General features: G+C 44.0%; 1 protein-coding gene across 5 annotated transcripts in view; it reads right to left on the bottom strand.

Annotated features, from left to right (window-relative positions):
• The window catches only part of SIK2 (salt inducible kinase 2), a 127,949-nt gene that overhangs the window by 21,514 nt on the left and 84,932 nt on the right, over positions 1–21,503 (bottom strand). For all 5 annotated transcript variants that reach the window (XM_075909426.1, XM_075909423.1, XM_075909424.1 and 2 more), the window contains 5 exons: positions 18,657–18,781; positions 16,235–16,358; positions 15,393–15,613; positions 13,648–13,800; positions 7,358–7,522 (listed from right to left, as the gene is read on the bottom strand). In XM_075909426.1, coding sequence (XP_075765541.1) covers positions 7,358–7,522; positions 13,648–13,800; positions 15,393–15,613; positions 16,235–16,358; positions 18,657–18,781 — 788 coding nt within the window. The remainder of the gene's footprint in view (positions 1–7,357; positions 7,523–13,647; positions 13,801–15,392; positions 15,614–16,234; positions 16,359–18,656; positions 18,782–21,503) is intronic.

The following is a 21,503-nucleotide window of genomic DNA, read 5'->3' as shown; positions in this document are numbered from 1 at the left end:
TTAATATTTTGCTCATGATTGGTGTAAAGCTGCATTAGAATGGGAACTGGAATTCAAACACACAAAGCAGCATCCAAAGTTTATAGTTATTAAAACTACTTTGTATGTTTTGGATATTTAAACTTATCTTACTAATACATGTTTCACACTTACAACTACACAATTTATTAACTAGAAAGATTAAGTGTAGTGAGTGAATTAAACTGATTATTTCTGATCAGCCTGGAGACGTTTTTAATATGCGTAAGTGAAAGTGACTGGAGCTTAAGTTCCTACTTGTTTAAGTCTCCTGAAAATGACAGTCTCCTAAATTACTTAGCGTGACTTATTGTGACATATTGCTAAAGCTTGACTGCAAAAATAAGATTCCCTCCATTGCTTTCCTTGTATACAAAAGCCATCTTTAGCACAAAGTTTTTGATAGAGGCTTGTGGATTTAGAATATTTATTTAAATATATTTTGAGAGTATAAGTAGCTTAGGCCTTAACATATTTGGTATTAAATTTAGATTTCATTTTAAATGGTTTAAAAAAATTAAACCCAAAATTTTTGTATTCTAAAAGTCAATTGTTATCTACCCTGTTTCAGGTGGATAACATCTTAAAGAACAATAAGCAGGCTTTTCAATTACATTACACTAACTCGACTGAGCTAACACAATTGAAAACTCCATCCTATCTGCTGTCAAAACAGTGCCTATTTATTATATTTCTTCCCCCCTTTTCCCAATGCATGTTTATTCTGCTGTCATCAGGAAACAGAACAAAACTGGGGATGCACCAGTGCCAAACTGGTGAGCACAAATCATGGGGAAGGCCCTGGCAGCTTATCTATCAACACAGAGGGTGTGTCCAGACTACGGAGTTTTTTCGAAAAAAGTGGCCATTTAAAAAAAACAAAAACCCACTTCGCCTGCATGTAGACTGCCATCACGTTCTTTCGAAATTAAACCGAAAGAACACTGCCTCTTTTCGAAATCGGTAAATCTACTTTTACCATGAAGAAAAAAGGAGTTCTTGAACACAAACTGGGCTTTTTCGAAAGAGAACGTCCAGATTGCCTGGGTGCTCTCTTTTGAAAAAGCAGAACTTTTTTCGGAACTCTTGTGTCTGTCTAGATGATCTCTTTCGAAAGAGGCTTGTAGTCTAGATGTAACATCAAAATCACATCTATATCTCTGGGTACAAGTCAGATATAGAATGAGATCTAGGTTTCAGCTAGCTTTTCCCGAATTCAGCTGGCTTCTATACCAGGAGAAGGAGCATTGCAAAATGCTTCACGTTTCTCCCAATGCCAAATGATGGCATTTCATATCCCAGCTTTGTAAACTGTCTGGGTAGAGGCTTGCATGGATTAAAAATGGGTATCTGCACCTGCATCTGCAAAAATTAGCCACAGATATCTGCGCCCACATCTGCAGATGCAGATACCCATGAATATACATTGGAAATCTGCAGATTTGCAGGATTCTAAATCTGGGATCTGAGAGTTAAGCTGTTTTCCCCCCTAGTTCATGTAACATTCAATTAATGGGCCTGTTAACAATTCTGCTGCCACAGCACAAGCCAGAAGAGAATCCACTTTGCCTTCTGTTAACTGAGTAAGCTAAGCTGCTACGGCAGCAGTAACAAAACCAGTGCACATTTATTTTAGTAGTCAGCTGATCTGCCTCAGAATAAAGAAAGGGAGCAGGTTGAGTAAGAAGGTTCAATATTTATCAAATAATTTTCTGACTCTCATTTCATGCATTTCTGAAACTATTGAGAGAAAACAGTTGCTAACCTTCTACTCTTCTAAGAGTGTATAGAATAAGCTGTCCATCCATCCCAAGTGAGTTTGTTCAAGATCTCCTCCTAAACACTGAACCAGGACCACCACATTTGGTTTGCAGCTTTCTCTTAGCCTAACTTAAAGCAAGAACAGGTTTGGCTGTGCCAGGAAAATGGGATGTGCCTGGAATCTGTTTTCCATAACATGGAAAGGAAAGGGGCTGATAGAAAGGACAGTCAGACTGACCACAGCGGGGTGGCTGCATCAGGAACAGGAGGCCAGCTGGGCAGCAGTAGGTAAGGGTCCCCCCATCCCAAGCTCCTCCTTCCCAGCCCTCAACCACATCACCAGACCAGTGTGAGGGAGGGGAGGGAAAAGAGCCCTGCTGGCCACACTGCCACAGCCCCCCAGAACCACCTACAGGGTTGGGCAGAGCAGCCCCGACCCAAACCTTCCCACACAAGGAGCTGCTGGGGGGGAAGGAGTTGGGCAGCCCAGCTCCATCCTCTTGTGAGGAGCTGCTGAGACAGGTGTGAGGGGGCAGGCTGGCCACTTGGGAGCTGGACAGCCCCACCCGCCAGCAGCTGCTGGCAGGGGGGCTGGGCTGTGCAGCCTCCACGCCTGGAAGAGCTGTCACCTCTCCAGGAGAAGCTGCTGGGGGAGTGAGTGTGCAGACTGCTGCCGTCTAGGAACCACTAGCTGGGGGTGGGGAGTGGGCAGCACAACACTGGCCCCCTAGGAGGAGGCTGCCACCCTCCCAGTAAGTGCCCCCCTGCAACCTCCCAGCCCCCTGCTCTGAATCCTGCACACATACCTGCTGAGCCCCCATCCCCTTCCCTGACTCCTGCACCTCCTATCCCCTGTCCTGAGGTCCCATCACTCAACTCCCTGCCATGGGCCTGCCAGACCCACCTGCCTTGACTCCTGCCCTAACTGTTGCACCCCCCACCTCCTACCCTGAGCCCCCACAAGGATGTGGCAACACACAGTAAATCCTCTAGTACTTGAATACTGAAAATGGCTTTATGTCTTTCTTGAACATCTCAGGCTTGTCCAACTCCATGTGGGATGAAAACTGAGACATCAAAAAAAGTAAGATAATGGGGAAAAACATTTAATGACTCTGATTTTGGCTCCTGTTCATACATTGGATAACGTTCCTTCATTTTTACAAGCATTGGCAGACCAGAGCTAGCAAACCCACCATCAGTGACCAGGATTGGAGTAGGAGGGTTGAGATGCATGGTAGGGATGTTAAATTTAGAATAATCAACTCATCAAATAGTCGATGGACTTTGCATCGACTATTCAATTAGTTGACAAGGGCGCCTCTGCCTTTGAAATGTAGCAAGAGCCTCGCTGGCTCTTGCTACATTTCGAAGGCGGAAGCGCCACCAGTTCCCCACTTCGTCCCTGAGATGCATACCAGAGATGGTACTGGGGGGAACCGGCTTTTAATCCTGTTCCTCCTCTGAGAGAGAGGCAGAAAGAGGGGAGGGGCGGAGCGACTAGTCGCTTACATCCCTAATGCATGGACAGAGTTATAATAGGAAAGTTGACACAGTGGCTTTTTCCCCTGTTGTGTTCACTAATGGTAGTCATTGAACTTTCAGCAGCACTAAATTTATGCACAATCTAATTAATTGCCAGTCCAGATGCAGGATTGTCTAGTTAAACATCTAACATAAAAATGGTATTTAGGACTGCTGTCTGATTTTTTATGAAATATTTTAGGGGAAAATGTGTGGCAAAACAGTTAATCTACAATCAAGTGTCCTTTGGTGTATGACAACCCAGTATGTTTTCAAACAGCCTGAAGTATTTGTGTAGAAAACAGCCTCTCAGCATAGGCAGTAGCTACTTGTAGCTATTTCACCATGGGTGTGTCTAGACTACATGCCTCCTTCGACGGAGGCATGTAGATTAGCCAGATCGGAAGAGGGAAATGAAGCCGCGATTAAAATAATCGCGGCTTCATTTAAATTTAAATGGCTGCCCCGATCTGCCGATCAGCTGTTTGTCGGCAGATCGGGGCAGTCTGGACGCGACGCGCCGACAAAGAAGCCTTTCTTCATCGGCACAGGTAAGCCTCGTGAAACCAGGTTTACCTGTGCCGATGAAGAAAGGCTTCTTTGTCGGCGCGTCGCGTCCAGACTGCCCCGATCTGCCGACAAACAGCTGATCGGCAGATCGGGGCAGCCATTTAAATTTAAATGAAGCCGCGATTATTTTAATCGCGGCTTCATTTCCCTCTTCCGATCTGGCTAATCTACATGCCTCCGTCGAAGGAGGCATGTAGTCTAGACACACCCCATGGTCCTACCGGCAGCTGAGTGCAGGGAAATAATTCCAGCGTTCGTTTGAGATGAACACCTATATATAATTTGTGCTTGCAGTAAGCTATGTCGGCATTAACAAACAGCAGCTCTGGCTCCGTTATCCAATATTTTTAAAAAAAATTCTATATTGTACATCAAGTTTTGGGAGTCCTTCTGACACCTCCCTTCCTATGTGTGATTCTGTGGAGCATCTATACACAGATTAAGTTATCAACTGTCACCGTTGAGGATTTTGTGCAGTCTCTGGCATGTCTGCCTTCACAAGGTAAAAACCCTGCTTATCCTATTTGAAATATCCCTTTAGCAATAATAGTTTCTTACATGGAAAGTATTTAACATATTTGCTGTCTTGTAGTGGAATTTAGCAGCTGACAGGGAAGAGGACAGCCAGCAACACATGGCCAGTTGTGTCTTTGCAGGCCACCAGTGGCACGTGGATCCCAGTTTGAGAATCTCTGGTGGATATGGACTGTAATATCTAGCCAATGCAATATTCTTGAGATTAGTGTGGTATGACTCTAGTCTAAAGCAGTCTGTGTGCTGGCAGATTCTATTCAGGCTATGTTTATTATAAAACAAACAAACAAAAAACCTGAAGGGAAAGGCAAAATATTTTAACTTTCAACTAATTTTAACTGATTCTTTTAAGTCTTCTGACTTGATGGCCACTTGCTTTCAAGTGAATCAATAGCGTTTCCACTGTAAAGGAACCACACCACACTCAGAGCTATTCAGATCAGTGACATGAAAAAGGCCCAAAGTATTACTGTCAACATCTAACCACCAACAAGGAAAAAATCCTTCAGAAGGACAAGCAGGAACTAAAACATGGTTTGAATCAGAACATAATTTGCCAAGATTAAAATTACAATGTAATAAAAAATATGAGTGTGTTAATGTGAACAAACACATTTTTGAACAAGGCACAGTCTGACAGACTCTAGTTTTTTCAGTGCTGCCAGTTTACACATCTCTCTGCCTCCTTACAGAGTATTGCTTGAGACATGTAGTTTGATGGCAAAATACATCAACTGCTGTAACCGTACACCTGTATAGCTGTGGGACTGTCACATCCTATTAGCAGAGATGAGTTAAGTCTTCACTGTGGACATACAGGAAGTCTACACAAAACCATCCATTCTGATTTCAGGAAACAAAATCCATTAAATGGGATTGCAGTATAACATGGTCTCCAGAGTAGGGATGTAAGCAACTAGTCAACTATTCAAAAAGCCTAGGCGGGGGAGGGGTGGGGCAGGGACAGGAGCTGGTGCTGGGGGCGGGGCAGGAGCTGGCTCCCCCCCCCCCAGCACTGTCTCTGCAGGGGGGCAAGAGAGGCAGAGGCACAGCAGGGGAAACAGTGCCAGCAGGGACAGAAGCTGCACCTCTTCCTTTGAAATGTACAAGAGCTACTCGATTAGCTGATTAATCGAAATTTAACATCCCTACTCCAGAGCAGATTTTATATATAATTCTAGTTACAGAAATAGCCTTGCTGCGAGTATTAGCTGTACTCCTGTTGAGACACAGCAGTTTGCTAATACCTTCTGTCAGTATCAATGTCCCTGCTGGTTATTTACTGTTCAAGAAATGGACTACAATAAAAAATTAATAAATACCATATTTAAACTGAAGCACTTGTATCTGCCATTTTTTTTTATTTAATAAGGCAGGAGGAAGAGTGAAATTCTAATAGCCTTAGCTAGTAATGCAGGCTTCTGCTCTAGGTCTTGTTCTCAGATCTATATTTCTGAGAAAAAACTCTTTTTCAGGTGAAAGTTTCCAGTCTTGGATTCAGTATAAAGGTAGGTTTTTAGGATGTTCAAGCAGCATCCAACTGTCCCTTGTTACACTCCGGCCATGTCTACACTAGGAAACTATTTCAAAGTAAGTTGAATTTAGTTAACTCCAGTGTTCCCACTAAGCTGCGCAGCAGCCCAGCTTCACAGATGATTGATCAGCCCCACCCAGCCAGAGGGTCAGGGCTCTGTGCAGGGGAGATGACTGGGCAGGGCTGATTAATCACCTGTGAAGCTAGGCTGCTTAGAGGGAACACTACTTAACTCCTGATTTTACAAAATCAAAATAGCATGTCTCCATTACACGAAAGCCTCAAAATTAGTCTGAGGCAGGCTTCATTAATGTGGATGTGCTACCTCGACTTCGAGCCCCAGGAAGCACTGGGAAGTAATTAATTTGAATTACTCTGGGAACCAGTTATTTCAAATTAGCAGCACCAGAGAATCCAAATGAACGCTATTTTGAAATGACTTTCGAAATTAGTGTTATTCCCCAAGAAATGCAGGAATTCAGATTTTGAAAGAAGCAGCCCCTTATTTTGAAATAATGGGCTTGATAGTATGGACTACTTATAAATACGCTTACAAATTCAACCAAAGGGGAGTTATTTCAAAATAAAGCCCTAGTATAGACCCAGGCTTAGTATATATGTATATTTCTCACCATCTTCACTAGGTCAGTTGCACAAGTAAAATTCCTGGCCTGAGCAACTATCTTTCAGGCCAATTTTTACACTTGGAGAGGAGGAAAAAAACGTATCCATGGAAGTTGATTTGTTAAAAAACAAAAAACAAACAAAAAAAACCAGCTTATGGGATTTGGAATGTTGGACTAAAATCCACGGGAGCCCGATTAAAGGTAACAGGACAGATAAAGCTGTCAAAGATGCATGATCAACTCCCGTATCTTGTACCTAGAACTGGTCACATTTCTCACCTACATGTATGGGATATGGGCATGCATATGTGATGTACACACACTTATGCCCCATGTGGAGATAACGTCTGATAAAAGAAATCATTGTGCCTTACTTGTCTTCTGATCAGTCTTTCCCACATCACCCATACACAAATAGAATGAGTAAGTTTTGCTTGTAAATGCCTCAGAGGCAAACAGGGAGACAAGATATAAAGAGGGCAGCTTATTCTACTCAACACTATATAGCTTTTAGCAATCCCAGTTGGAATTAATCAAGGTTGATCCAATGAAGAGAATAGAGTGACACCATCCTCTAAAAACTGAGGATCTGACCCCTTTCTTAGGGGTTCTGCACTGGAAAACAGACATGCCCTAAAAGCCAAGGCTTTTAAGCCTCATCTTTCAATTAGTTAATAAAAACATACAGATCATTCCGGTATCAAATGCTACTTTTAGGCAATAATTTAACAGTACCAACACCCCCATCACTTTCATGACACTACATGATAAGGTAATGTATAAGATGTACCTTTGGGGTATCGACTCTCTCTTCCTCCATAAATGCTGATTCTACTTGGCAGCTAGCAGGGGGAAAGGAGAAGGCTTCTGCAGCTGAGGGTGGGGGGAGGCCCGGAGACCTCAGCAGCCTTACATTCTGTGAACGCAGGCTCACAGGGGGCACCACGGCTTGCGTCTATGAGATATAAAAAACAAAACAGTCTTAGGGCAAAGAGGAATCATGAACAATGAAAACAAAAAGATAATTGCAAACACGAAGCTGGTGGCAGGGGCTCCCCTGAGGAGCCTAGATTTTTCTGCTTGTCACTACATGATAAGGCAGGAGGGTTGGTACTAGTGAGGCTTTTGTCATGTTTGATAAAAGGAGAGAAGTGCTTGAGCTAAATTCCTTCAAGGTCATTGGCATACAAACGTCATTAATATTAAAACCATAGTACGGCTCAAAAGTAGGTGGTGAGATTTACTGCCTTGACCTTCATACAGAAACATGGCCTTGCAGGCTTAAGACTTAAGAATTTATTTAGTAAATAGAAAAATGTACGTTTCTGAACAAGCAGCATCTCTTCACTGAAGATGTTAGTGTGTAGTCGTTTATCTGATTAACCGGTAAGTCTGGGCTCATCAGTTAATCCTAATGATTACACTCACTCACTCACTCACTCACTCACTCACTCACTCACTCACTCTGCTGCCTCTGTATTGCTGTTCGCCCCCATACCCCACACTGCTCCTCCTTTTAGTTCCCAGCAAAATCCAACCAACCATTTCTTCAGTTACACACCTGAGCAATGCCAGGTAAATCTGCTACTGCTACATAACATTGAACACAGTAAGGATATAGAGAACATTGCACCTATGCAAACATTGGGTTACTGTGGCAATAAAACAGAAGACTGCTTCATACAGCATACTAAAGATATGAAGGGATTATTTTGTGATTTTTCTTTTTCATTTGTCAGACTCCATCTGCTGTACTAATGAGTCACAGGTAGAGCAAGAGTTACAGGTTCATCAGAATTCAATTTTTTTTTATAATGGGAATAGGTTTCTAGAATAATTTAAAACAAGATCCACATGGTCAAATACAAAGTCCATCCTGGAAAAGAGTAAAGAACGATCAACTTCTCAGAGTATCCGGGGTAAAATTCTGGGTGCATCAAGCCAATGAGAATTTTGGCACTGACTTCAGGGGGGCCAGAATTTCCCTTCTCTTGGAATTGAGACAAATGGCATAATCCGCAGGGTGGGTGTTCTCTTTTAAAGTGACTAGTGCTATGGCTGAGATCGGTGTGACTCATGCGATACTCAGAATGCCATGGATGAGAACTGAATTTAACCAAATGTTACCTGGCCAAAGGTAACTTCACTCAGTAAGCAGCTGAGGGTTAGTAGGCATGGGAATTAGATATGCCACTGTGCTACGCTTGGAAATAAGACCACCCCTCACAGCAACATCGGAGCTAGGTTGACTGAATTCTTCCACTGTCCCTGAAGAACTTAGAGGCAACTCTCCCATAGCCAGCCCGGTATGAGAAAAAAATGTAGTGTGATCATCAGTCACGGCTGTGCGTAGCAGGCACAGACTGATCATGCCATTACACATGCATGGGCCAAGCAAGCAAATCAAGTGTTTACAAAAACACAAAGTTCCACACAAAAATATTAATCAGAGAGATCATGGGAATCCTAAACACAAACAAGGATCTAGTAACTTCTCATGTTTTACCATCCACATGTTGATATGGTATTCAAAAGGCTAGAATAGAGGTGGGGGCAATAATTTTAAAAAAGGGGCCACTTCACAAATTTCAGAAGTGGCCCCAGGTGGCCCTAGAAGAGGCAGGGCCTCAGACAGAAGGGGTGAGGCCAGGAGACTTCTCATGCTTCCCCTTTACCCCTGATTGGCCTGAAGGTGGAGGAGCACATGAAGTCTTTGCCTCTCTCTGTCCCCAGCCCCATCAGTCCCTCGCCCTGCCAGGGATGCATGGTGACTAGAGAGAACCACCGGCTATTTTAAAACAGATGGCGTTTCTCTCTAGCTGTCGCATGCCCTTGGCAGGGGGAGGAGACTTTGCGTGCTCCTCCCACCCGCAGGCCAATCAGGGCTTGGGGGCAGAGAGGAGCAGGCAAAGTCTCTCTTCACCTGCCCCTGCCCTGCCAGAGGCACACAGTGGCTAGAGAGAACTGCCAGCTGTTTTAAAAGAGCTGGCGGTTCCCTCTGATGCCTTGTACCCCTTGCGGGAGGAGACGTTGCACGCTCCCCCATCCCCAGGTCTCATCTGGCCTGGGGGCAGGGACGTGGTAGGGCAGCCATGGGCCAGATCCGGCTCCAGAGGCACTCTTGCCCACCCTTGGGCTATAAAGTGCATAGCCGTTTCTACCTCAGGGCTCCCCTATCTACAGCTGAACAAGTGGCAGCCTTGGTGGGAATATTAGTAAAGTTCCATAGCACAAACACTGCAAGCACCAACCATTTGTGTGCTAGAGATCTCCACACTAGCCTGGATGACTTTTAAACCATCAAGGGATTTACAAATGTGTTCATTTGGATTAGCTGTATCTGACCTGTGTTTGCAAAGCTCATACAGTTTCTGCCTTCCTCTTCAGGAGAATGCAAAACAAAATGTATTACAATTAGCTCCCAGAGCACCATCACTGCTCTGATTCTTCCTGGAAAAGTGTAATGCAAGAAGCCAGGTAGCTAGAGACGCAGACACAAGTAGACATAACAGTACACTGAGGACCAACAACTTGACAGCACGTATATATATTCAATACCACTAAAAGCTGACAGTATGAATCATCCTAGGTCAATTATTTTCAACTAGGCATTAAAGATAATATTTTTGCTCTTTAATGAAACAACAAGAAACACTGTAAAAGGAACTCTAAGGGAATTATTGGAATTAGGGATGTTAGATAGAGAGGAATAGAAAAGTCGACTGATTGCATGAATTCTTAGCAGTTAGTCGACTATTCTATAGACCAGTGTTTCTTAAACTTTTTGAGACCATGGAACACCAAACAATAATAATTTTTTTATGCGAAACACCTATGGACATTTTCTTCAGAAAAAACTTGTTTTCACACACAAAAAGACAAAAACAAAGAAGTAACAAAAACGAAGAAGAGGTCGCGACACACCTGCAAGTTGTTCACGGAACACCAGTGTTCCGTGGAACATAGTTTAAGAAACACTGCTATAGACCCTTGGGCTGGGGCTGGCAGCCAGTGCAATCCGGCCCCGGTCACAGTGCATCCCTTGCCACCGCATGCTGCTGCCTCTGTATCAGGCAAGAGCCAGCTCCCCTCGCGGACCAGCTGCCTGCTACCCCGCATCCAGAGGCAGCAGCACGGAATGGGAACAGCCCCTGTCCACAGAGGTCTGAGCTCCTCAAGGACAGAGGCTACTGAGGGAGGGAAGGGAGAGGCTGTTGCGAAGCAGCCTCTGTCCACAGTGGCCTGGGACTTCACGTCTGGCTTCGCTGCATTCTCCTATGTCTCCCCCTCTTCCCCGCACTGCTACCTATGATAGTGGCAGCAGCACGGGGTCGGGAGGCAGCACCGGTTCCTGATTCCCACCTGCACCCTACTGCCTCTGACAGAGGCAGAAAGGAGGAGGGAAATGTGAGTAGTCGACTAGATTAACTGAGAAGCCTTGGCTTTTCAGACAGTAGTCTAGACTCTAGACAACTACTCGTTCACATCCCTAATGGGGGGGGAGGGGGAGATAAACTGTCCATGACCTTTTTGTTTGAAGGAAGTAACTAGGGAATAAAGTGATCAAGTAGCAAGCATTCCTCAGAGCCTGTACTGAATCCATCAATTTTGGAAGCATAAATGAAGAAGATACTGAGTAGATTGCCCCTTGTGAGTGTGATAAAATGCATGTGACATCTTTGAAATTCACATCTATTAGTTAATCATCATACTGGTTCTACTCACACAGAGGTGCTGGAAAACCTCAAAGGGAATCATTTACAGTATTCAGCCACTGGTGCTACAGGACTGTTAGCAAAACCAGACTCCTGACCACATGTCTCAGGAGATTCTCATGCTGGTCTTCACAGAAAAAACATTGCATTTAGTGTGAGGTGTACACACTGTTCAGATACTAAGTATAGTAAACTTCCGATAATCCGGCACCTTTAGGATCCAGGGGGTGCCAGATTATCAGATATTCTGGACTATCGGAAGGGGGGGGACTATCAGGGGTCTGGGGTGGGGTGGGAGGGATGGGGGGGGCAGCGCAGCAGCACCCCAGCTGCTCTGCCCCGGGCTTCCCCGAGTTAGCCGCTGGTCAGTTTCAGCAGCGGCTAACTTGGGGAAGTCTGGGGCAGAGCAGCTGGGGTGCTGCCGGGTTGGTCCAGCAGCACCGAGGGGCAGTGCTACGGGACCAACCCAGCACCCCAGCTGCTCTGCCCTGGGCGTCCCCAAGTCAGGCGCTGCTGAAACTGACCAGTGGCTGACTTGGGGAAACCCGAGGCAGAGCAGCTCCAATTGTCCAGCTGCCTGGAGCACTTCCAGGTTCCAGGTGGTGCCGGACTAGCAGGAGTGCTGGACCACTGGATGCCGGACAACTGGAGTTCTACTGTACATGAAGACAGTGGTATCTGCTGCTTAGCTACCATGTGCCTTAGATAACTAAATCAGACAGAGCAATGCTAGAGATTTGTCCTGGGTATCATCTCACTTCTCCAGACTTAACTACAAATAGAATGCACAGCTGAACAGCAGCAGTGGGGAAAGCTAAGGTTAATTTACAAAAGGTCCCGAGAGAAAAAGGTGGAAGAACACCGAACAAAGTGTACAGGTAGTTCATCAGTCCCCATCTTAACACTAACTCCTTTCACTCATCTCTAAATAATCCCCTGTAAATTTAGCTGCTCATGAGCAAATTACATTCAAGGTGGCTGGAGCACAGAGAAGTGTGCAGAATTGCTGAGCTGATGGAGAAAGACAAACTTTTTAATTGCTTCAGAGGGGTAGCCGAGTTAGTCTGTAAAATGAAAAACTTAAAAAACAACGAATAGTATAATACCTTAAAGACTAACAAAACATGCAGATAGTATGAGCTTTTGTGGGCAAAACTCACTTCTTCAGATGACAATAAAGAATGCCAAATCCTCAGTAAAGCAAAAACTTCCCATTACAAATTAGCACAACAGCACACTTTTCCTGTGCATGTTCCCCAAAAGCTGCCCTTGGAATATTCGGGGTAAACAACTACTCAAGCAATGAACTGGAGATTAAGGCTAAAACTCCCTGTCTCCAGTAACCCTGAGGACAAGTGAAATCATCTTTGGTAGCATAAGCCCCCGAGTACAAAGTCAGGCCACTCCAATTTGCTATGGTCTGTTCACCTAAGGTAGGAAGCAAGATCCTACATCAAGAAGGAGAACTCAGTGTGCACACACAGGCCATGAAGTTTGGGTGAGTCACTGCAGGGAGTAGCTCTGGTACAGTCAGACCTTAAGTTCCCTCTAAGCCGCGAGGCCATGCAATGGGCTATAAAGGGTATGTGTAGGTGTGCGGTCACAAGGATCTGGAGAGCAGAGAGGTAGGGGATGGTCAGGGAGGGGAGCAAATTGGGAGGTGCTGCCAGCAGGGAGTGTCCTCTGACCCAAGACCTGGGGGAGTTTGCACTCCAAACCCTCATCCACAGCTCCACCTCAGAGCTGGGATCCCCAGCCAGAACCCTCACTTTCCCGCATCTTCTGCCCAATCCTCTGCCCTAACTGTGAGCTGCCTCCTGCACCCCAAGCCCATCATTCCAGCCCTCCCCAGAGAGCCCTCCCCCCACCACTCTAACCCTCTGCCCACCTTCCTCCCACACTATAAACCCCACAGTGCCACACCCTCCATATTGGTGCACATAATAAAATTCATTCCTCACATGGATAGAAAACAGAGGGAACATTGTCTCTCCAAGCACGTGACCCTAGCACTCACAAAATGAAACAGGAAAACTAGTCTGTCCCCAGGTGCCAGCCATTTAGGAACTGGCCCGTTTCCAAAGATTCCCATCCCGCTGCTTAGACAGACATACAGACAATTGGTCCCTAGTGTCTCACATGATTTGACAAGAGCCACAACTCCAACAAGATGCATCACAAACAATGGTCTTATCAGATGATGGTTCTGAGCAGAGACAAATGCAATTCAGAAAAGCTTGGGATTCTGCAGACACGGGAAAGTGAGGGGTCCTGTGACAAAGGGCTCACAGGAATGTAGGGCTTTCTGAAACAAGAACATTTTGTGCAGTCATCAGTCCCATCTCTGCCGGGAATGAGGGGTTACCTTGGCGACAGTTTGTTCAGCAATAGTGCTTGGCCGACGCTGACGAGCATCAAGTCTCTGCTCCACAGGGAAGCTACTCCGATGTGACTTGAGTCTCTCCACTAACAGGTAATAGATAGCAGCAAAGTGGTTATAACTCTTGTTCTGCAGAGACTGAAAAGAGAAACATAAGGGTCTAAATGCAGCCGACAATGTGAATCTCTCCTAGGGGAGGGGAAACCTGAGCCTCCATTCCTCAAAAACCACAAAATAAGGAAGTAGGAGAAAAACCTTGCTTTTATCAAAACTAAACACTTAAAGGGTGAGGGGGACTCAAGCAAGTGTCCATCTGGGGAAAGTTTCAAGCCAATATGGCCTTGCAGAGAGCATGTCACCTCTGAGGCTCAATGGTTCTTAAATGAAGAAGACCAGGTTGTTGCAGCTGCATGTGGGCGCCTACATCCAGCACTACTGCTCACTGAGTTCCTATTTGCAGTGATAGTTGGTGTCTGTAACCCCCATGCCATTTTGAGCCCTTTAAAACTGTTTCTCAGTCCTCTGAGGGGAGCAAGCTCCATGACCTCGCTATACAGGGTTGGCAACTCCAAATCCTCACCGGTTCTTGGGACTGAGCTCGGGGGTGCCAGCGCACAGACTCAGCCCTTTCCGGCAGGAAGTGTTAATGGTGCAGCCTCCACACTTGCTAAAAATACCATCCGTTCTAAGGAAATGAGCATGCGGAGTCCTGAGGGAGTCTTTTGAGCAGTCTGGTAAGAGGCGCGATTTGGAATCCAAGAGAGAAAGACAGTCAGCACTTGCTGCTCTTATGCTTCCTTCTGACTTTCACATCCTCATTCTCTCAGAAGTGTCAGAACATGCTACTTTGCTTCTGATTTTGCCCTTTTCCATAGGCCATCAATGCTTTCCCCAATACCATCCCATGAATCTAATGGAGCAGAAACCAACAAAGCTCCTCTGCTTTGCTTTTCTGCCTAAGAATCAGCTTTATAGTCAACACAGGATTTGGGGGAGGAGGTGGAAAGGGAGCCTATAAGAGGCAAGTTTCTGCATCCCAACAGGAGATTTTACAGGGCTATTACTTTACAAGGTCTGCAGCCTGGAAAGTCCCACTAGAATTATTCACAGGCACTGCAGTTTGTTCTGTGATCCGCTATAAGAAATTGCAACCCCAAATGCTTGCAAGTGCATATTAGCTCACATAAAAATACCAGCCAATAATTAATCAGTGAACCACCTCCCAGTTCTGGAGGTCCTGGGATGCATGAAGTGAATTCATTAACCTTTCTCCTCTGGAGGCACAGTTCCAGTTGTAAGGCCCAGCACAAACAAAAGTTAATTAGGTGACTTCTTCCCAGGTCCCAGTTTTTACAGAAGCCTCACACATTTTGCTATAACTGGCAGTATCTGCACCATAGAAGCCTAGCGGCTGATAAGCCTCCAGGAAAACCTTTTTAAGAGACATTCCCATTCCTTTGATCTCTCTTATTTATCAGTTACAAGGACTTGCGGCCAAAGGTGGCTAGAGCAGTTGTTGCAAATGGCAGGATTCTTAAACCTCCCAGATGCTGGAATATATCTTCCATAACTTGCCTTCCCTTGCTATGGTCTGTGCAGCTGGTACTAGAGCAGCAGCTTGACTTTGCTGTGAGAGTAACAAAAAGAATATTATGGGTAAACTCTAGATTAATTAAGAAGAGCAAATGGGCTCCCTCTGGGGTTGTATCTCAGTGGAAGGTCTCTTTTACCTCAATAGTTTTCTGTTGGTCTATTCCCAGGCTGTGCATCAGCCGCAAAACCTGCTCATTATACTCTCCGATGGAAGGCTCGTTCTCCTGTCCTGGTGGATAGAGAATGGGTCTCTGCACAGGAACTTCTATTAGCATCCATTTATGCTCCTTAATCTGAGCAACTGACAATCTCTTGGCTGGGTCTAGGACCAGCATTCTCCTGATCAGATGCTCACACTCTGTTGGGATAAAAATAAAGTAAGAAAAGGGAACAATCTACAAACTCCTGGCAAAGAGACTACAGTGCGCACATACTGTATTAATCTGAAACTGCTCGATGAAGAGCAACAACAGAAAACAGTTACTTCTACCTAATGTTTCCTCATTGTCTATGATCAAGAGTGACAGAGAAAGACCCAACAATCGGATCAGTTATACAAGGAAAAGATACGACAGTTTTACAACAACAACATGTCAGTGTACCACATCCTTGGTGTATGGACTGGTTATGTGGTTTGTGGCACTTTTCTTGGGGTTTGCTTGTTTGTGTTTTGCTTTTGTTTCAAAGATGCAGTCAAAAGACACAGGAAAACCCAATCTGCATTATGTTAAAATTATGGTGATTTTCTTTTCCCTGTGTTTGCTTTTCACACTAAAATGAACGTTTGTTTTGTTGCCTTGGAGAATGAAAAGTACCTGCTGTTTGACTTAGTCCCAAGTAGGAAATGGAACTCTCCTCTTCCTCTACCATCATATTCATTGCTCAGTAATGACCTAGTTGTCTTGTCCCCCAGCTGCAGTTTAAGAGTTTCGTTTAATCAGAACTTAAAATCCCCAAAGCATAAGGACAAATATATTACCTTCTGACATGAAATAAGGAATCCTGAATCTTCCTTCCAGAACCCGTTGTCTCAGAATAGGAAGCGTAGGTCCATCAAAAGGTAATGCTCCACAGACTAGGACATAAAGAACTACACCCATGCTCTGCAAGACAGAGAACATTTCTGCTATTACCATTCAGAGCCACACAAGCACTCTCTGCTCTGAGATTTGCTCGTGAAACTGCAGGCTATCACTGAACAAATTAAAAGTTGTTTCTACTTTCTGCAGAAACAGTGTTAAAGAAAAAGGAGTCACATACACCTGAAAATCCCTAAACTGTAAGACCTCAGCTAACCCAAAATGGCTAAGTTTGCAAGTGCCTTTGGCTTACACGTAGGCAATGCTGCTGTGGTTACTGAACTAAAGACTCTGGCTGCGAGTGCAAAGCTCCATACCGGTGACTGAACGGTACATGAAAAATGAGCCTTTGCCTCAAGATTTAAAGTCACTCTTGACTACATCTGAGTATGTTCAAACGAAAAGCCTTCCCCAAATTCCAGTTGTTCACAACACAGAAACCTCAACCTTTCCTTTTCAGTGGCTTGCAAAGATTTAAGGGAATAACCCCATGATGTTTACATGAACTGTGACGGCAGTGATTCTGCACAGCAAGGCCCTTTAGAGGGATTACGTAAGACGTGAAAAAGAGATACGCGACCAGAACAATAGCTTGAAGCCAACTGTCAGTTTCATTTCTGAACTGGTGTGTGTCAATGGGCAATCTAAGTGCAATCAGTAAGCAAAATTTGCAGAAGAAGGTAATGCCATATGGAATTAAATGACAATACTGTACCAGGCCCTAGGGACATGAGTCTGTATGGGAAGACATGGCACTAGGTGTCTCAAGGAAAAGGACAAAAACATTCTAAATACACACCAAAAATGTGTCAGTATACTGCAATTTTAAAACGATAGATATTAAAATTAATTGTCTTTCTCCATTTATCTGCCAAATCCTGAATTGAGGATGGTCTTCTTCCTTTGAACAAAGCTTTTTTAGAGACCATTCCCATTTAGCTGCTGTAGCAGTTGTCAGCTGTAGCAGAAGACAGGCAGTATCCTGAACTCAGGTCTTGGCAGGTTATGTGAAGGAGGAAACTGTTTTTCTGATGTTTTACTTTACAACGTGAATACACTTGTGATGTTTTTGATAGTGAGTGGAGATTAGGGATGTTAGAGTTTAACCAATCAAACAGTCAACCGCTAAGCATTAGCTTATTGGTTAACCTTACAAATTAAACTCTCAGCCAGCACGGGAGCTCAGAGGTCTGGCAGCCCACGGAGTGTTTAACCGTGTAACCGATTGAAATTCAATTGGTTTACATGGTTAATTAAAAAATTAAATTTCCATTCCTAGCCGAGCCCTTAAACAGCTTTACCAAAACTGTGCAATTCACTTTTCTCAAACACCGCTCCTGTTATTTTGAACCTTGTGCAAGGTTGGAGAATAATGGATTCATTTGGCAGCTGCAGGATAATATAACCTTTGCTCATTAAAAATGAGTGTTTAGAAGGACAGTGTTTATTTACTAAAACAACATGGATCTCTGTAAATGAGCAGCTGCAATGTGAATGTCTATGCAGTCCCTTGCTTGCAAACTGAGCTTACTCAGAAATTAATCTGCATCTCTCACGTGTATGCAGTATTAGCAAGTGCGCTTCTGGCACCAAAGCACAGACTGATGAATTGTACTGTATCTTTGGGTGCTTTAGAATACGGACACATCATCATCAAGACCAGACCACTAAAACCAGATTAAAAACAAGAATGAAAAGTCACATGTCTGACAGTGCACTGAAGAGAGCAAGGAACTCTGCTCAGTGTGTTTTTCTCCCTCCTTCATTTCATGCCATTTTGATTGTTCTCTCTGTCCTCTTCTATTAGAGTAACAGCCAGGGAAACACACACACAAATTCAACAATATGCACTTGCCTGCAGCACAATGGCATGGGGCACATAGCTTCTCTCTCTCAACTCAGAGAGAGGGCAGCCAGCAGCTTTGAGTTAGTGACTCAGACTCATTAACAATTTACATCTTGAACTCCCTGCAGGAGAAGGAAGTCGTGCAGTGAAGCAGGGACATTCATGCAAAGAACCTATTCAGAGTCTCACATTCAGCAAGGAATAGTGACAGCTTTTTGATTTAGCTAAATTATTTTTTGCAATGACTTGATGTGCACCTACCATGTGACCTTAATGTCAATCTGGAATTCAAAATGACTTTACAAACAATCTCCTAGGCTTCAAAACAATTGGGCCCTCAGGTCATTGCATGACTTGGTCTAGGAAAAAAAGCCAGAGGGGAACAGCTTGTCTTGTGGCCTAAATGAAAATTCAGAGGGGATTACAATGTTAAAAATGTCTAACAGGTGGTTTTAATCTAATACATAAAAAGGTACCCAGATATCCAGTTGAGGTCCTTCATACTGCTGTCCTTCAAAGACTTCCGGAGCTGCATACGGGGGGCTTCCACACCAGGTGGTCAGAGGCTCACCACTTTTATAGAAATTTCCAAACCCAAAATCTATAAGGGGGGAAAATAAACATATTTCAACACATCTACATTTTAACAGCTACAATGACCTGGTGCTGATAAGCACTGACTGGGCCCAAAAGCCCACTTTTTTTTCATAACTCTAGATTTCCTGCAGCAACCCAAAACAGTTAGGCTGTGTCTACACTGGGCCACTTATTCCGGAAAATCAGCCGCTTTTCCGGAATAATCTGCGAGCTGTCTACACTGGCCCTTGAATTTTCGGAAAAGCAACGATGCTCTACTGTACAAAATCAGCCGCTATTCCAGAAAAACTATTCTGCTCCCGCTCGGGCATAAGTCCTTATTCCGGAACACTGTTCCAGAAAAGGGCCAGTGTAGACAGCCCAGTAGTCATTTCCGAAAAAAAGCCCCGATCGCGAAAATGGCAATCGGGGTTCTTTTCCGGAAAAGCGTGCCTACATTGGCCACAGGCGCTTTTCCGGAAAAAGAGCTTTTCCGGAAAAGCAGCCTGCCAATGTAGACACGCCTTTTCCGGAAAAACTGAAAATGGAATAGTATTCTGGTTTTAAGCATTTCCGGAAATTCATGCCAGTGTAGACACAGCCTTACTGTTTTTCATTCACAGTACAGGTGAACTGCATAAGAGTAACTGCATAACTAGATTTGTCCTCAACCAGCAAAATGCAGTGGTTAATTTCTACCATTGGGGTAAATCTGGGATTATAACAATGTAATCATCTAATTAAGCGAGAGAGTGGCTGTGTGTGCTGAGCTTCTTACTCACATATGCATGCCTGAGATTCAATACTGAATCTGAGAGGCTCCTTGGGGTACAACAAACACTGACAACTATGGCATCAATTTAGCCAGAGTTCCAAAAGCCTCCACAAATAGCAAGTAGGTGAAAACACACAGGGCCTTGTATTGGTGAGAAACCCTGTCACTGGCCCTTCTACAAATCTTTATTGCTAAAAGGGGGCTTCACAACGGAACACGCACTTTGGGACAACTCCGCAATTTAAAAAGTGTTCTTCATGGTCTAAAAAAGTGACCTCATTTTGGAACTTTTAAATCTTAAATGCAATCCTAAACAATTCAAAATCCAAAATGCCCAGGTAACTGCTTAGTGAGACTTAATTCATAATAAATCAGTAAAAAAACAGTTTCAGGTTCTACACAACTTCTCCCCACAGTTATTTTCCAGTTTATGTAGTTTTACTATCATATTTTTCCACTATCTAAAAAAATACTAAACAGAGCAGATAAATTACTGACTATAATAAAGGTTATTATTATAACACTAATACCTCAAGGCTCCTTTCCATTATGCACTGTATGTACACATCAGTGCCTTGAAGGGTTTAAAGTCTAAACAGACTACACTGACAAAGGGAGGGGAACCAGAAGCTCAGAGAGAGAAAGTGATTTGCTCAAGGGCACACAGCTGGTCAGTGGCAGAACATAAGTCCAGGATCACTGATGGGAGAGGAAGGGAGAGAGAAGGAGGCAGTTGCCCTGGGCCCTTTGAAATGCAGCTGGAGCCCCGGGCAATACTGAAGGGCTGGCTGGGGGAGGCTAGCTCCCATCCTTCTGCCCAAGGCTCCACCCCTTCTGGGGTCCTGAATCTGGGCCACCTCCTACCTTGACCAGGGCCTCAGGAAGTCTGTCGGACATCCTGCTTAACACACACAACCTTGGTTTCCTGAGTCCTAGTCCAATAACCTATCTGTTGGGAAATGCTGCCTTGGCCATTGTGGAGAGTGTTCCCAGTGGAAGCCATGTACAAAGGATCCCACCTGTGGGCCACGTGTTGAGCCCCACGTAAACCCAAACCGCGCTGTGGGCTGCAAACAAATGGGCTGCAGGCCTCATGCGGCCCCACATGTTGAGTAGCCCTGGTCTACAAATTTGTATACACAGAGTCAATCCCTTAGCTCTCTCTAAAAGTGCAGTTTCAAAAAGTTCAATGAACAGAAGCCAGTATTTTAAGTTTCTCATGTTGACCTGGCTGACTGTCAATTTCATTTTAATTTTACAAATATTTCATGTAGCTATTTTAGTTAAAAGCAATTTTAAACAAAAGCAAACTTGATTTTAAAAAACTTGAGAAAGTTTAAATTAAAAAAATGCATATGTTTGTTTTGTTAAAATATTATGTTGGCGAAGAAAAAATTCAGAATATATATCATTATTTTTTAATTAAATAAAACAATTTAAAATGTCTGTCTGGAGATGCTCGCCTCCTAATACAGCAAGACAAAAAAATCCTCCAAATATTAATGATTAACCTGTTGAATTGGAGACAACTTGCCTCCTAATGACTTCATAAATATTTGCTTCAATTACCTTTGGTAAACGAAAGAACCAATCATTCATTTTTTGATATAGCTATAAAACTAACCTGAAAAGTTTTCAAAAGGAAACACTGTTTAAAAATGTATAGTGCATACCTTCTAATAATGAAACCTACATCTATCTCTGAATTGTGAAGAATATGTATTAAGGATATCAGAACCAGCAAGAATGCACTTTTATGTAGAAAACCATGATTAAATTGAGTCTACCTGACCCGTGATTCAAATCATGATTTAAATCAAATCCACCTTCCTTCCTCAGATTATTCTTTGTTCCAGCAGGCCCTGGTTAGGCTCTAGACTAGACATACTGCAACATAAGGCACAAGATGTTTGCTATGACTGCCATAGTACTTTGATGCTGAACGGATTCCACGCTTACCCTGCTATTGCAT

The sequence above is a fragment of the Pelodiscus sinensis genome, chromosome 26 (genome assembly GCF_049634645.1).
Source record: "Pelodiscus sinensis isolate JC-2024 chromosome 26, ASM4963464v1, whole genome shotgun sequence".
Classification (NCBI taxonomy): Eukaryota; Metazoa; Chordata; order Testudines; family Trionychidae; genus Pelodiscus; species Pelodiscus sinensis.
Note: the sequence above shows the minus strand (reverse complement) of the source record. Positions and strands in the feature narration are given on the sequence as shown.